This window comes from Lagenorhynchus albirostris, chromosome 3 (genome assembly GCF_949774975.1).
Source record: "Lagenorhynchus albirostris chromosome 3, mLagAlb1.1, whole genome shotgun sequence".
Taxonomy (NCBI): domain Eukaryota; kingdom Metazoa; phylum Chordata; class Mammalia; order Artiodactyla; family Delphinidae; genus Lagenorhynchus; species Lagenorhynchus albirostris.
Window position 1 is genome coordinate 25,973,729 of NC_083097.1, and position 16,703 is coordinate 25,990,431.

Consider the following 16,703-nt stretch of genomic DNA (forward strand, 5'->3'; position numbering starts at 1 on the left):
TATATATGGAATTTAAGAAAAAAATGTCATGAAAAACCTAGGGGTGAAACAGGAATAAAGACACAGACTTACTAGAGAATGGACTTGAGGCTATGGGGAGGGGGAAGGGTAAATGGTGACAAAGCGATAAAGAGGCATGGACATATATACACTACCAAACGTAAGGTAGATAGCTAGTGGGAAGCAGCCGCATAGCACAGGGAGATCAGCTCGGTGCTTTGTGTCCACCTAGAGGGGTGGGATAGGGAGGGTGGGAGGGAGGGAGACGCAAGCGGGAAGAGATATGGGAACATATGTGTATATATAACTGATTCATTTTGTTGTGAAGCTGAAACTAACATACCATTGTAAAGCAATTATACTCCAATAAAGATGTTTAAAAAAAAAAAAAAGATGTTTAAAAAAATAAATAAATAAATAAAAATATTGATAATAATCCTCAAAAAAAAAAAAACAATATTATTATTCTGCTCTCATGGACCATATTAACATAACAATCATCCTTTGGGGAAACAACCAGATGAATTGGGTATGTACCTCCAACAATGACCATGTGCCTTGTGAGAATCCCAGAGCCACCCACCACCCTACTCTCATTCTAGCTAAGCCCTGCCTTGCGGTATCAATAACTAATTACATTACAGTTCTGCCTCAAGAACATAGATTGATGATTTCATTATACCATTTAATTAGAGCTGTTTTTAATTTATCAGGAAGAAATGGTATAATTGGTGACAGAACAGCTGTTGCAGGTCACATGGAAAGAATATGATTGAGTAACAGAAAATGGCAAACTTTGCCGAGAACTCCAAGCTGCATTAAAAAAAAAAAAAAAAACTGCATTATCAATTAAGAAACATGCAGGAATGATTAGCTTAAAACCTGGTAGACAGGAGCGTATTGACAACCAAGAAACAGAACTTCCTTCTTTTTGACATGACGACACATCCCCTCACCAACAACAACATTAAGCAGCGCCTCATCAAAAAGGTGCAGGAAGCCGTTCTCGACAAATGGGTGAACGACCCTCACCGCATGGACAAGCGCCTGCTGGCCCTCATCTACCTGGCCGACACCTCGGATGTCCTAGAGAACGCGTTCACACCCCTCCTGGACAAGCAGTACGATTTAGCCACCCAGCGGGTGCGGCAGCTCCTGGACTTAGACCCTGAGGTGGAGTGTCTGAAGGCCAGCACCAACGAGGTGCTGTGGGCAGTGGTGGCCGCCTTTACCAAGTGACGCTGCGCAGAACCGGGCGTCCTCCTTTCTCTCGCAGGATCATTTTTCTTCCAGGGACTCCTGGTTTTCTGCAGTTTGTACTTCCCACACTATAATTGGTTTTCGTTTTATGAAATGGTGGGTGGCTTTTCCTGTTGTGGGTGTGTACCTTCAGGAAGCTGCTGGTATGAGAGACCTTTCTAAACCTTTTTTAAGTTTAGAAAAAAAAGTTTTACTGCCTATTGTCATTTCATTCCTTCTTGACTTCAAGAGAGTCACCGTTCTCACTGTAATAGGCTTTGGATTTTTGTTATGTTTACTTTCAAACTACCTCCAGTTTCTTTCTTTCCTTTTTTTGCCGATTTTTGTTTTTTATTGAAGCATAGTTTGATTTACAATGTTGTATGAGGTTCAGGTGTACAGTATAGTGATTCAGTTATACATACATATATATATATATATATATATTCTTTTTCAGATTCTTTTCCCTTATAGGTTATTACAAAATACTGAGTATAGTTCCCTGTGCTGTATAGTAGGTCCTTGTTCATTTCCTATTTTATATATAAAAGTGTGTATATGTTAATACCAACCTCCTAGTTTATCCCCCTCCCCTTTCCCCTTTGGTAACCATAAGTTTGTTTTCTATGTCTGTGGGTCTATTTCTGTTTTGTAAATAACTTCACTTGTATCATTTTTTTTAGATTCCACATATAAGCAATATGATATTTGTCTTTGTCTGGCTTACTTAGTATGATAATTTCTAGGTCCATCCATGTTGCTGCAAATGACATTATTTCATTCTTTTTTATGGCTGAGTAGTATTCCATTGTATATTTGTGCCACATCTTCTTTTTTTTTTTTTCACATCTTCTTTATCCATTTGTCTGTCAATGGACATTTAGGTTGCTTCCATGTCTTGCCTATTATAAATAGTGCTGCTATGAATATTGATTGAGGTGCATGTATCTTTTCTTGAAACTACCTCCAGCTTCTTTTTCTTTAATTTTATTTATTTTATTTTTATGGCTGCATCAGGTCTTATCTGTGGCACACGGGATCTTCGTTGTGGTGCACGGGCTTCTCTCTAGTTGCGACATGAGGGTTTTTTCTTCTCTAGTTGAGGTGCGTGAGCTCAGTAGTTGTGGCGTACAGGATTCGTTTCCCCGCAGCATGTGGGATCTCAGTGCCCTGACTAGGGCTTGAACCCCTGTCCCCTGCATTGGAAGGCGGATTCTTTACCACTGGACCACCAGGGAAGCCCCTCCCTCCAGCTTCAAAAGCACATCATTAGCATTTCTTGAGTTTAAGTTTTTCCACAAGTACAAATTCTTCTATATTCTTAACTCACCAAAAGTAAAAAGCTGTACCTATCAAGGTATTTTTCAGTAAAGCTCAATCTAGATGCATACCTTAACAATTTTTTGCTGGCATTATGCTAAGTGACATGAGTCAGACAAAGAGAGACAAATACTGTGTGATATCACTTATGTGTGGAATCTTAAAAAGCCAAACTCATAGAAACATTGAATAGAACAGAGGTTATCAGGGGCTAGGGGTTAGGGGTGGGGGAAATGGGGAGGTGTTGGTCAAAGAGTACAAACTTCCAGTTATAAGATGAGTAAGTTCTGGAGATCTAATGTACAGCTTGGTGATTATAGTTAATAATACTGTATTATATACAGTAAGGGAGGAGATCTTAAATATTCTCACCACGATAAAGAAATGGTAATTATGTGATGGAGGTATTAACTAAGGCTATGGTGGTCATCACTTTGCAATACATAAGCATATCAAATCAATAGGTTGCATACCTTAAACTTACATAATGTTATATGTCAATCATATCTCAATAAAGTGGGAAAAATTTTGCTTTCCATAATCTTATATTTGTATATTTTCACTATTAAATCATAAAAGTAAATTGCTCCATAAAGCTAATTGGGTTGTGTACATCCATTGATGCTGTATATTTTGTGGACTTCACATGAATTTCTCCTCAAATTGCTGTCGCAATACACAGCTGTTACCATAGCTTTATAATAAATCCCGATATCTGTGAGGACCTGTCCTTCCTCAGAATTGTGTTAGTGATTCTGAGCCCTTTGCTCTTCCATATGAATTTTAGGAACATCTTATCAAGTTTCTTGAAATATCCTGTTGGGATTTTGATTGGTATGACATTGGCTGTACAGATTTATTTGAAAGAACTGACATATTTATGATATTGAGTCTTTCTATTTAGGACCATAGCATAACTTTCCGTGGTAAATTAAATACGGCCACAAATTATTTGCAGCTCCTTCTATTAAGAGGTGGAGTCTGTTCCGCCACCTCTTGAATCTGGGCTGGCTTTGTTCTCTGATTTATCCAATAGAATGTGGAGGAAGTGACATCTTGCCAGTTTCACAGCTTGGGACACATAAAGTGATATGGTGTCTCCCTTCATTCTCTTGGAATGCTGCCTTGAGACCACCATACCATAATGAAGCCCAGGACAAAAGGGCATATGGAAAGAGAGACCCAGCTGTCCCAGCTAAGTTCAGCACCCTGCCAGATGACCTGCCAGCTGAATGCAGCTGTGTGTATGAGCCCAAGTGAAAGCAGCAGGGAACTGCTCAGCCAACCCAGAGAACTGCATAAAGTGGTGTTGATTTAAGCTGTTAAGTTTTGGGGTGTTTTATTCCACAACAAAGACTAGTTGAAAGAGAAACTAGTACCTAAAAATGAGGTGCTGGGCTTCCCTGGTGGCGCAGTGGTTAAGAGTCCGCCTGCCGATGCAGGGGACACGGGTTCGTGCCCCGGTTCGGGAAGATCCCACATGACGTGGAGCAGCTAGGCCCGTGAGCCATGGCCGCTGAGCCTGCGCGTCCGGAGCCTGTGCTCCGTAACGGGAGAGGCCACAACAGTGAGAGGCCCGCGTACCGCAAAAAAAATAAAAAAATAATTTAAAAATAAATAAAATAAAAATTAGGTGCTGCTATAATAAAAACTGAATGCATGTGTCATGGCCTTGAGACTGGGTAGTAGATAGAGGCTGGAAGGGTAGCAAGGAGACTATTAGTAGAAGCTGGAAAATTAGTGAAGAAACTACTATTGAAGTCTGGAAGGATGGTAAACCATGTCTTGTGCTAGTGAAAAAGTTGGCAAAACTGTTACCAACACCACATGAAGCAGAAGAACCACCTGGCCAACCCATAGAATCATGAGAAATATTGAATTGTTGTTTCATTAAGACAATATGTTTTGGGGTCGTTTATACAATAAATAGTTGAAAGACTAATGAGCTTGTGGATCTGATTGTTATGGACTGAATTGTGTCCCCTCAAAAATGTATATATTTAAGAATGGGATACAGAAAAGCCATCTATACTTGTAAACAAGTTTGTCAACTTTGCTGTAGAGTGATCAGGTGGGAGCAATAGGCATCATCTCAGCAAACCCACAAAAGCCAAAATGTGGAGATCTTTTCTCTAGGACCGTTCAATTTCTCCAGGGAGAAATCTCTAATTTCTTGACTACATGGTAGATATCTTGCTGCAGGCATTCTCAGAGAGAATGAGTTGGGGTGGGGTTAAGAGGAATAATAACCATTTTCCTTCTTGATCACCCTACACAAAGAAGGCAAAATGACAAACCCTGATAACAGACCCAGATTTCCCAATTATCATTTCAGTGCCTCATTTAAAAATATAAGCATAACAAGAATCACCAGACATCTCTTTTTCCATCAGTTCTGTTTTCAGCCCTACATCTCATTTTTGTCCACCAATGTACGTCCAGTTTTTGATCCCAGAATTCTCTAGGGTTCTATGAGTCAAATCTTCCTTCTTGTCCCAATTTTCCTTTGGGAGCCCTTAAAGCTATGACTTTCTCTGCCTTCCAAATCTCATCTACCTTGTTTTCATCAACTGATAGCCCTTTTACCTTTTATTTCATTATTTGGGGCTACATTTTCATTCATTAACTGTAACTATAGAGACATCTCAAGACAGATAAAAAATTGTAAACAACTGTGATCAAATCTTTTTTTTTTTTTTTTTTTTTTTTTGCGGTACGCAGGCCTCTCACTGTTGTGGCCTCTCCCATTGTGGAGCACAGGCTCCGGACGCTCAGGCTCAGCAGCCATGGCTCACGGGCCCAGCCGCTCCGTGGCATGTGGGATCTTCCCGGACCGGGGCACGAACCCGTGTTCCCTGCATCGGCAGGCGAACTCTCAACCACTGCGCTACCAAGGAAGTCCAATCAAATCTTTTTAATGAAAAATATGCGGACACAGTAAGATCTTTTCTACAGAGAATCAAAAGCATCTTAAGACTATGGTAAAATCAAAGAGAAATGCTTTACAATAATGTAAGAAAGCAATTTTCTTGATGAAATCATATATGCTAAGTTATTTTTTTAAATTTATTTATTTTGGCTGCATTGGGTCTTCGTTGCTGTGCACGGGCTTTCTCTCGTTGTGGCGAGCAGGGGCTACTCTTCATTGCGGTGTGTGGGCTTCTCATTGCGGTGGCTTCTCTTGTTGCAGAGCACAGGCTCTAGGCACGTGGGCTTCAGTAGTTGTGGCTCACGGGCTTAGTTGCTCCATGGCATATGGGCTCTTCCTGGACCAGGGATAGAACCTGTGTCCCCTGCATTGGCAGGCAGATTCTTATCCACTGCGCCACCAGGGAAGCCCATGCTAAGTTATCAATTCTGGCTTCACCACCTGCTAGTCATGTGATTTGGGGCAAATTATTTGATCTCTCAGAGTCTCAGTTTCCTCCTCTCTAAAATGAGATTAATAATACCTTAATTATTATTGAGTTATGAGCACACACAATGTGCTTAATAAATATATTTCATGTTTTGCTTTGAAATTATTAACAAAAATGGAAATTAGTGAAATGCTCATCAAGACTGGTCAAACAGGGAATTCCCTGGTGGTTCAGTGGTTAGGACTCCACGCTTCTACTGCAGGGGGCCCAGGTTTGATACCTGGTTGGGGAACTAAGATCCCACATGTCATGCAGCCTGGCCAAGAAAAACACAACAACAACAACTGGGAGTAGGTTGGTGACCATTTTGCTTAGTGATATTGTACTAAGAAATCTATTTTCTGTCTTGAGAATCCTCTATAATCATAGCTAACGAATGAAAATATGTAAACCCAAACGATGAGATAAAAGGTAGACAAGCCATTAGTTAATGACAACTAGATAGAGGAATGCTAATTAACTTCGAAAGGCAAAGGAAAGCATAGCTTTGGAGTATTTGTGAAACCATAGATCTTCTTCCTAGAAAAATGTATGGGTGCCAAACATTTTGCAATCAATTTTAAGGGTTTCACAGGCCCCTGAATCCTATCCACTGATTCCTAGTAGAAAAAGTCATCAACCTGAAATAAGACACATGACTTGCTAAATATTTATACTGATACAAAGCACCAAAATGTCAGCCAGAGCTTTGCCAAGTGGGACATAATTTTGAATCACGTACTGTGATTAGTCTTTAGTATTAACAAAAGGGAAAGCAGCCTGCATACCATTAGGCTTTAAGTAAAATGCAAGGAATACATACTCTCATTCTCAGGATCATATTAAACTGTCACCTAGAACTTATAACTGAAGGCATAGTGGATTTCTCAGCATAAAATAAATCTGCGGCATCTGAATTTTTTAACAAATCCTTAGAGACATCCATCACGAGGCTGAGACATTTCCTGAAATTGCACTCATGCATACATTGGAAACAGTCCTTGATACAGTAGCCTGGTAAGTTCCACTAGTTCAGAGCTGACTATTTTGCCCTTCCTCTTTCCCCTGAGTGGCAGTTGGTTTCATCATTGAGGTGATAAACTAGGAGTCACCTTAAGGCATAGAACATGCAATATGAAACAATCTTGCTTTCTAATTGGAAATGCCTTCATTTCTATCCTCATCTATTCCTACATACAACAGGCATCAAAGATAAAGTGAAGAAAAAAATTTTTTTTCACAAGATTGCTTGCAGTTTTCTGTTTTAGCCAGTTTATATATTGAGAATGTTTAGACTTTTCACACATCTTGATTTCCCCCAAAGTAATGCAACAAATATTTCTTAAAATCTTCATGTGCTGATCACTCTCCTTTTGCTTCCTTTTGCTCCCTCGAGGTGCACTCCACCTTGCTCTAGGTCCCTGGAGGTTGACCACTGTGGGCAGCATCACTCAGGGTCCCTTGACAACTGGCTTCCAGTAGTCAAGGGGAACTGAAGATGGGAGAAGAAAGGTATATAGGGTTATTTCTTCTTTTCTTCCTTCCAGTTTTGCTGAGGCTCAGATAGTTGCTGCATTCCTCCACAACTAGAGATTCTGCTGGGTGGTTCATCCTCCACATCTCAGCTCTCACCGGGGTCCAGTAATTCTATTCCTCCCCTTTGTCCCTCTTGTCCTTGATGTGGTAATGACTGCCCGCTATTGCTAGCCTCTGGGTGCCTCAATACCCTGTGCTTGTTTCCTGAAAGAGTTCCCTTATTAAAGTCCCTTCTCTGGAACTAACTGAGGTGAAGTCAGCTTCCCACTGGGACCATGGCTGGCATACTTCATCGATTTTCTTTTCTAACAGGTAAGGCTTATGAGGCAGAAAGAAGAGAGGAGAAAATGTTTGAGGAAGAGATAGAAACAGTATGGTTTTTAAAGACAAGACCTAACTGGTTAACAGAGAGACTAAAACCCATCAAAATGAAAATATTCTTTTCTTTGCAATAGATTTCTTAGTACAATGTCACTAAGCAAAATCGTCACCAACCTACTCCCAGTTTTTTGGTTTTTTTTTTGTTTTTTTGGCCGGGCTGCGCAACACGTGGGATCTTAGTTCCCCAACCAGGTATCAAACCTGGGGCCCCTGCAGTGGAAGCGTGGAGTCCTAACCACTGAACCACCAGGGAATTCCCTGTTTGACCAGTCTTGATGAGCATTTCACTAATTTCCATTTTTGTTAATAATTTCAAAGCAAAACATGAAATATATTTATTAAGCACATTGTATGTGCTCATAACTCAATAATAATTAAGGTATTATTAATCTCATTTTAGAGAGGAGGAAACTGAGACTCTGAGAGATCAAATAATTTGCCCCTAATCACATGACTAGCAGGTGGTGAAGCCAGAATTAAGAGCTTAGCATTAACTGATTCACTTTGTTATAAAACAGAAACTAACACACCATTGTAAAGCAATTATACTCCAATAAAGATGTAAAAAAAAAAAAAATAGCTTAGCATGGGCTTCCCTGGCGGTGCAGTGGATAAGAATTTGCCTGCCAATGCAGGGGACACAGGTTCTATCCCTGGTCTGGGAAGACCCCACATGCCATGGAGCAACTAAGCCCGTGTGCCACAACTACTGAGCCTGTGCTCAAAGCTGTGCTTTCCTTTGCCTTTCTAAGCTAATTACCATTCCTCTATCTAGTTTTCATAAACTAATGGCTTGTCTACCTTTTATCTCATCGTTTGGTTTACATATTTTCATTCATTAGCTGTGATTATAGAGGATTCTCAAGACAGAAAAAAGATACACACGTGTGATCAACTGCTTTTAACATTAAGAATCATAGCTGAATACAAATCTACTGAAAGGGAAATTGGGTGAAAGATGAGAGAGCTATAAAAATTTTTTTTTCGAAGAGATAGGAATTTATAACGAAGATACCCTCCCTGACAGTCTTGTTGGCTGGTCTTATGGTGCCTTGGGTGAGAGAGTTTGGGATGTAAAAAATAAAAAGTAAGACAGTCTTTCCCTGCTTTTAATGATTTGTCCATGAACAGGATTGGTCTAATGATCCGGAATTGGGACCCATTCTTTGAAATTGAGAATTTCATCATAATGGGTTGGCCAAAAAATTTGTTTGGGTTTTTCGTAAGATATTACAGAAAAACCCAAAAGAAAATTTTGGCCAGCCCGATATTTATTCAGGGTTTTTATATGATGGTAGGATAATATTCTTGAGCCTGCCAAGATGATTACAGGCAGCCCCATGGATAAAATAATTGGTAGTCCATCTTGGGAATGGTGCATTGATATAAAAGAATTGCTGTCTGTTTGGGCAAGTGTTACGTAGATATAAGGAAGGGGTCTCAAACTCAAATGCTATTGGGACCTAGGATTTTATGAGGTGGGCAAATAATGCTGAAACCAAGAAGTTATGCTCTATATCAAAAGGGGGCAGCCTTTAGTCAACTCCACTTTTTTGGATAAAAAAAAATTATGATTTGTAAAAGTTGGCAACTAATTCAAAACATTTTAAAACACTGTGTGGGATGAACATATGTTTCGAGGGTGTATTTGAACCAAGGGGTACCGGTTTGGGATCTCTGGTGTAAAATAGTCGTTCCCAAGCCTGGCTGCAAATCAGAATCATCTTTGGAGCTTAAAAAACACAGATGCCCAGTCCCCTCCCCAGACTTGCTGAATCGCATCTCTTGGGGTGACGTTGAGGCACAGCCAAGTTTAAGAACCACAAGAGCAAAGAATGGTTGATGGAAGAGCATTTACCACCCTTAAAACTACAAAGTTCAAAAATGATCACCGTAAAGGGAGTCAGAGAGAAATGAACAAACTATTCCCATGGAAGAGCAAAAATGGTGAAAACTTACAGGAATGTTTTTTAAAACGTGTTTGCCCATGTTTTAAATTTTGTTCTTCTGATCTTTTTAGAGAGCTGTGCATTCTAAGCCAGTAGCCATGTGCAGCTACTTAAATTAAAATTAATTAAAGTTAAAAATTTTAGAACTCATGTCATCCTTAGTTGCACTAGCCACATTTCAAGTGCTAAGTAGCCACATGTGGCTTGTGGCTTCTGTATCGGATGGTGCAGATATAGAACATTTCCAACACTGGAGGAACTTCTATTGGACAGCCTAAGTATAGAAAGTATATATGAAAATCAAGAGAGCTTTGTAGACTTTTTAAACCACTCGTGGAATTCTGATATTTCTAGTGAGTAATAAATGTTAGTGCAGAATAAAACGTTTCTAAATTGGCCACATAGGTCTATGCCCGTAAAAAGAGTGATGCTTACTCTAATGCAAATTAATTGTAGACGTGGAGATATTTTTAAGTGCAAAAGTATTCATGCGATCATTGGACAAATATTTATTCAGTGCCTTCTATGTGCCAAGCACTCTGCTTTGTGTTTTTAAATTATTAATGGAATTGAGTAAGGTTAAAAACTTGTCCTGGGCAGCTTCCAAGAGTTATATTCTCAGGTATAAATATTACCTTTAGTTTTCAGTCTACTTTTCCCTTTTAATTCTCTGGAGCTCCCCTTACTTAATGCAATAGCTATCATTAGGTTGAAACATGTTATTTGGAATATGTAATGTAGCTTAATGATTTAAAAAGAAGAGAAAGGCAGCAATGGCTAACAGCAGAGAAGTTTTCTCTTATCTGAAAAGTGTAGATGCCTAGTGATGGGTTTTGATCTGAGCGTGACTAGGTGCAGATACGGCCCTCTGCCCACCAGTGTGACACCAGGACGGCATCCGTTCAACCCCAGTCAGTGCATGCTTCTTACTTCTTTCAAATGACACACAATGGGATCAAAATCCAGAGAGACAGACAAGACAGAAAGAACCCTAAAGTTAAGGGCTTCAGGCCTTGGGGTTAAGTACAAACTTTTAAATTTGTACAAAAATCTGAACTCTTGAGAATCAGACATCCTAAATAAAAAAACAGACGTTTAGGTACAAAAATCATAAAATAATTTAGAGAAAGCATTGTTGGATAATGTTAAGAATTGTTTATTATAATCTAGCTTTATGGAAATCCTGATTAAGATACGACCAAGCTGAGGGATAAATAATTGCTGGGCACAAGATGGGAGTAAAGCTGACCATTCAGAAGATGGAGTGGCTTGGTGCCTAGAAGTCTCTAATCATGAACAGTTAATGAATTCCTCAGGGACATATGGATTGGATTTTAAAATGGTCCAACAAGTTAACTTATTTTTTGTCTGTGGCATAAATCTGATTGGGTATTTTATAGTCTCCATATGGCTCTTAGGATAATAATAATAAAGGCTGAAGCTGCTTCTGGAATGCTGTAAATACTTGAGTCCTTATCTTTGCAGTGGTTACATGTCTCTGATAATGTTAAGGAGTCATGACTAAGGGACTTAATTCTGGGAGTTTTGCTTCTGGTCTTCTTTCAGGATTGCAAACCCTGTTTATATAATCTTACCTCATAGCATGAGCCACCTCCTTTATGAAAGTGGCAGCCAAGCCTATTGGTTCACCATCAATGAATGACTTGCACACAATAAGTGCCATGGTGACTTGAGTCACTTGCACACACACACACCTATATTTATAATCCATATGAATGACATGCCAGGCTCTGAGTTAGGGGATAGGGACAAAAGATCAGTAAAACACAGACCTTACCCTTGAGGAACCCATATTCTAGAAGGGAAATTCTATGTCTGAACAAATAATTACAACGTGATGTAATAAATGCAATAACAGAAATACAAAATTGGGGGAATGATGTAAATACATATAGGAGATTGTTTGGGGATTGTGGATAATAAATCCCCTCTTGTTTGATGTTGACTTTACAACAAAGATAAAGAACAACAAGGATAAAGAACACATTGGTATATTGTTACATCCAAGGCTGTAATATTATTGTTTTAATCTTGGTCATCATCCTGTGTTGAAATAGCCTCTAAACTTCCTACTCCCAGACTGAAGCCGGGGGTGGGAAGAACCTGAAATGAGGCCAATAAAGAGCTAAGTAGTGGATGGGAAATCAATTTCTTTTTTTTTTTTCCAAGCCACACGGCATGCAGGATCTTAGTTCCCCAACCAGGGATCGAACCCATGCCCCCTGCAGTGGAAAAGCAGAGTCTTAATCACTGGACCAACCAGGGAAGTCCCAGGGGAAATCAATTCCTAACACCCAGAAATGTCTGGGTATGAAACACCAAGTAGGTGGGTCTACTATTTAGGTTGGGAACATCAGGCCATGTGGAGCGGCACATGGCAAAGGAGAGCCTCAGCTCAGTGTCAGGAGTAGCTCAAGAGACTGGCCTTTCAAAATAGCAAGTGTGGAGCTGACCGGTTAATTGTGAAGAGCGGTGATCTAGAACAGCACAAAATGCAATAGATCCATTAAAAGAAGTTTACACAAATGTAATTAAAGAAATAGAAGCAAAACCTTGGGTTTTAGCTACATTGCTTAGTGACTTTATGTATGTTAGGCGGACATGGTCATGAGAAGGCAGTCATCTTGTATTGACATTATGAAAAGTGAGGCCATAAGCTATAATTGCAAAATATCATTATGGGCAGGATAAAAAGCTTAAATTAATCTTTAATATCTGAAAAGATCCTAAGCCTTCAGATTGCTTTTTCTCTGGGTGGAAGGCAAGAACTCTTGCTGAGCTATTTGTGATCTTGTCCCTGCCCCAGTTCATCTGAGTTTACCATGTCGTCTAAGATTAAGAGTTCTCGAAGGCAGAATTTGTTCTCCATCTGTAGTACTATGGTGTTAATATCCCAGACTACTCAAGGCATGTGAATCCTTTGATCTATTTCACTGCCAAATAGTCAGCCAGCATGCCCTGGCACTGCCTTCACACCGGGTCTGTTCTGATAGGTTGGTGCACTAACTATACCAATTGTTGAATATTTCGGATATTAATCCTATTATATTATTAAAAGATAGAGATGTGCATGAGCTGGAAGTATAAAATAAGGCGATGGATTTTAATAGGCACGCTCAAATTTATACTTTCAAACTGACAAACTTAAAAATAGTCTTCTTGGATGAGTCCTCCTCAGAACATATTAAAAACAACGTTAAAATTTTTTCCTGAGATATTTCTAGAAGGAAAAATATTCATTTGGTTGTATAAGTTATGGCCTGTTAAGAAATCATTCATGGTATTTATAGTTGTGCTGTGTGTTAGATCTCACAGTAGACCGTGGTCAATTTGTTTAATTAAATAATGCAAATACCTTTCTTTGGAGCTGTGCCCCTCCCCCATGTCACATTATGTGACAATATTAAGTTGCACCTAAATACAAGCAGTAAATAAAACACTGGAAGAGCTGAAAGCATGTAATTTTATGTCTTTGTGCCAGGGCAGACATATTTGTGGCTGATTAAAAAAAATATATAAGAAGCTGTACTAATTCACTCCGTAAGGTCAGATCTCTGCTAGTCAGGCAAAAATGCACATGAAGACCTGAACTCACCTTGCTATCTGGGACAGCAAGTGTGGTCCCCATTTAGGTTAAGAGAGGGGCAAGTAGAAGGATATTCAAAACCTTTGTAACGAGGTTCCCTCACCTGTTGTCCTTGATATTTCTCTTTTTGGAAAATGTAATAAAAAATGCTTGTCCAGGGACCAGACATGTATTAAATGACAGGATCTATTCAAGTGACGAATCTGGATTTGTGTAATCTGTATAGTTATACGGTGCTTACAGTCTTAAAAATACTTCCCCACACACTATCCCAGTATGGGACCCAGGATATTTTTACCTTCCTTTTATAGATGAAGAACCCATGACTCAGAGCGAGGTTGAGAGATTTTGCTCATGACACACATTCAGGGTGGGGCTGAGGACACACCCAGTCCCTCAGCTCTCAGTAGTTCTACCTTGTTCTACAGTTGTGAGCAAAGACTTAGTGGAGGGAGAAGTCCAACCTCAGGTCTGTCAGGTGACATGGCAGGTTGTACACTTGGTCTGTGGCCACTTTGGCAACAAATGGGACCACCCTTTGGTAAGGATGAGTCCCACTTGTGCTTACAGGGCTATTCCCTATTCTGTTGCAGAATCAGGACTTTGGGCCTTCTTGGTATGCACCTCATTCCTAGTTCAGAGCCTGGCACATATGAGGCACACAACAGATATTTCACTGAAGACCCTGAAATGTCACCAGGGCGTAAAAGAGAGAGCTGGCCCAGCTACGCGGCTCATCCACTGGTGTAGGCGACAATTACTACATTCAGCTGGCAACACTCTAGTGACTGGCCTACTTCTGGCCAACTCAAGAGGTCTTATTTCTTGCATACAGGGACAGGATGGAGAGTTGTTTTCCTATTTAACCAGATGAGAGTAATTTTGACTTGTCTAATCACTGCCCAAGTACTGCCAGCCACGTGGAAAATGAAGGCCATCCATTGAGTAAGTTTTCATTCATTCAGAAATTTGGCTTTGTTTAGTCAGTCCCAGGAGTCTCGTTGCAAATATGAGATGAGAGAGCAAGGCCTCGTCAGGAAATTGCTTGATTTACAGCAACTGCCCTTGTTTGTGTGTGTGTGTATGTGTGTGTGTGTATGTGTGTGTGTGTGTGTGTGTGTGTGTGTGTGTGTGTGAGAGAGAGAGAGAGAGAGAGAGAGACAGGGCTTGGAGTTAGACCTCACCCTCTGTCTTATGGGAGAGCCCACCCCAGGGGCTGGGGGAGCATCTACAGCACCCACTTCGGTCAGCCTAGCTCAGCAGGGAATGTCTCCTTCAGAGAAAGAGCCGTGGCAGCCGGGAGAATGCCCCACCCTCCATCATACCAGACTTCTAATTCACTGCTCTGCATGCTGCCTAGTCCTAGACCAGTAACTGCCAAACCGACTTGATAAAATATGCCTGAACCATTAACCAGCTTCCCTCCGTGTAAACAGGAAATTACCTTGGAAGAAGAGCTGAAACACAGTCCAGATTCCAAGTTGCTGGGAGTGCACTGACAGTCTTTCTCTAGCTTCAAGAAGGCACCCCCTCCCCACACTTATGCATCATAGATACCTCTTTTTAAAAATTATTTTAGCTATCGAGGCATCACCACTTGTATCTTCAGATTGCAACAATTCTTAGCAATTACTACTGGCATACAATAATTGATTTGGGCATTTCCACATAGGTTACTCTTTGCCTTCCTTTTTTTTTTTTTTTAACGTTTTTTAATCCCCAACAGAACTCTTGCATGGAAAGCTTTTGGAATGACTGTGAGGAAATGGACGAGTGGAGAGAGAAATTGTGCTTTTTAAAAAAATTTCTCACTGCGCTCGTCGTAATTTCTGGGTCAGCAGTTTTCCTTTAGGGAGCCTTGATTTTTAATTAATAGAAAAAGCATAAGCCTTAGCCAAGGCCCTTGGTGCACATATGATCCACCGTGGGAATAGCTCGTGAAAAGCAGTGTCACTTGACCTTTGTAAAGCACCCAGCCCTAAGAACAAACAATACCGCGGCGGCGTGATGTGCCAGAGACGTAGCCTCAGCGCGTGCCCCTCGCCCTCCTGCCACGACAGCCTTAGCCACAGCAGCTGTTCCTTCCTACATTTGTAGTTGCACTAGAAGGTCACGAGCCTGTGTGGCATCCAACATTTTTCTCTGTCTCTGGGAAGCTCGCCCAAAATTCAGGGGCAGGGAAATCCAAAGGTTATTTCTTGAGGGAACGAAGAACAAACAGCAGTGGAGGGGCTTGCACACCTTGGTCTTGGTGGGAGTGGTTGTGAGGAAGGCTCCCGTGGCAGAGTGTGCTGTGTTCTTCAGAGGCATGGGGCTGCCACAGGTGCTGGGCTCATCCTTGTGTATCTATCTCTCTTGAAAAATGCACCGCCCCCGCGGTCCCCCTGAGGAGTGTGAGACGTTCCTCTGTTTCCAGCAGTGAGAATCGAGTGTCAGGGCAAGGGCCTGTGTTCGGGACGATTGAAACCTCCTACAGTCGGGTGCCGTGATGGCTGGCACCCTGGCTGGGGCTGTTCATAACAAGCACCTTGTTCTGAGTTTGGAAGGTCTGTGGAGCTCTTTGTTTTTAGGGCACCTCTGGGGAGTTGCCCACACCTAGCAGAATTCCTCAGAGGCTCCGACAAAGAAGAAACTCTGTTTTGTGCCCAGGGTTTGTGGCTTTGGTTTACTGAACCACCTGGCCTGGCCCACGTCTTATCTTTCCCCCACCTTCTAGCCCCAGCTCCCCTGGGCCATTCACCTAAGGCACTTTCTTCCCTACCTCTCTGCTCAGCGGCCGCCCTGCCCTCCCCTCCCCTCTGTGCTCAGCGGCAATCCAGCCTCTCCTGGTTTTGAGCTCAGCTCTTCCCCCACCATGCTCCATCTGACTCCCAGAGCTTTCACACCTGGGGAGTCTCAGAACACACCCCTCTCTCCGGTCCTGCATGCTCTCTTCTATTCCTGTTAGAGTCGATCCTCATGAAGGCAGCACAACTGCCCCTCAATTCTACTCTGATGCCTCTCAAGGTGCCGGCGACTGCTACATGCAGGCAAGAAAGAAGGACTCATGGCTCTTGGCTTGCTGTGCTCACCTGCCACTGCTGCCCAGGTGGGTAGTAAAGCATCCTGGCCAAAGATATACAATGGAAGCTGCCTAAGATCATGTATAACCTTTGGCCCAGAAATGACTAAAGTCAGGATAGCCTGCCTTCTAGTAAGCTGGGAGTGCTGGGATGGGTTGAACCACTAGAGAGATAGAAGCTCACACTGGCATCACTCCTTCCCAGCCCCGAC

At 41.4% G+C, this 16,703-nt stretch overlaps 1 protein-coding gene across 1 annotated transcript; it reads left to right on the forward strand.

Annotated features, from left to right (window-relative positions):
* Positions 1-834: 834 nt before the first annotated feature.
* On the forward strand, positions 835-1,272 carry LOC132518283 (Golgi phosphoprotein 3-like; the record flags this gene model as incomplete). Its single annotated transcript, XM_060146287.1, is given in 1 exon segment — positions 835-1,272. A coding segment is annotated over 1 exon segment (405 nt), but the record flags the coding sequence as incomplete, so codon positions are not given.
* Between the last annotated feature and the right edge of the window lie 15,431 nt (positions 1,273-16,703).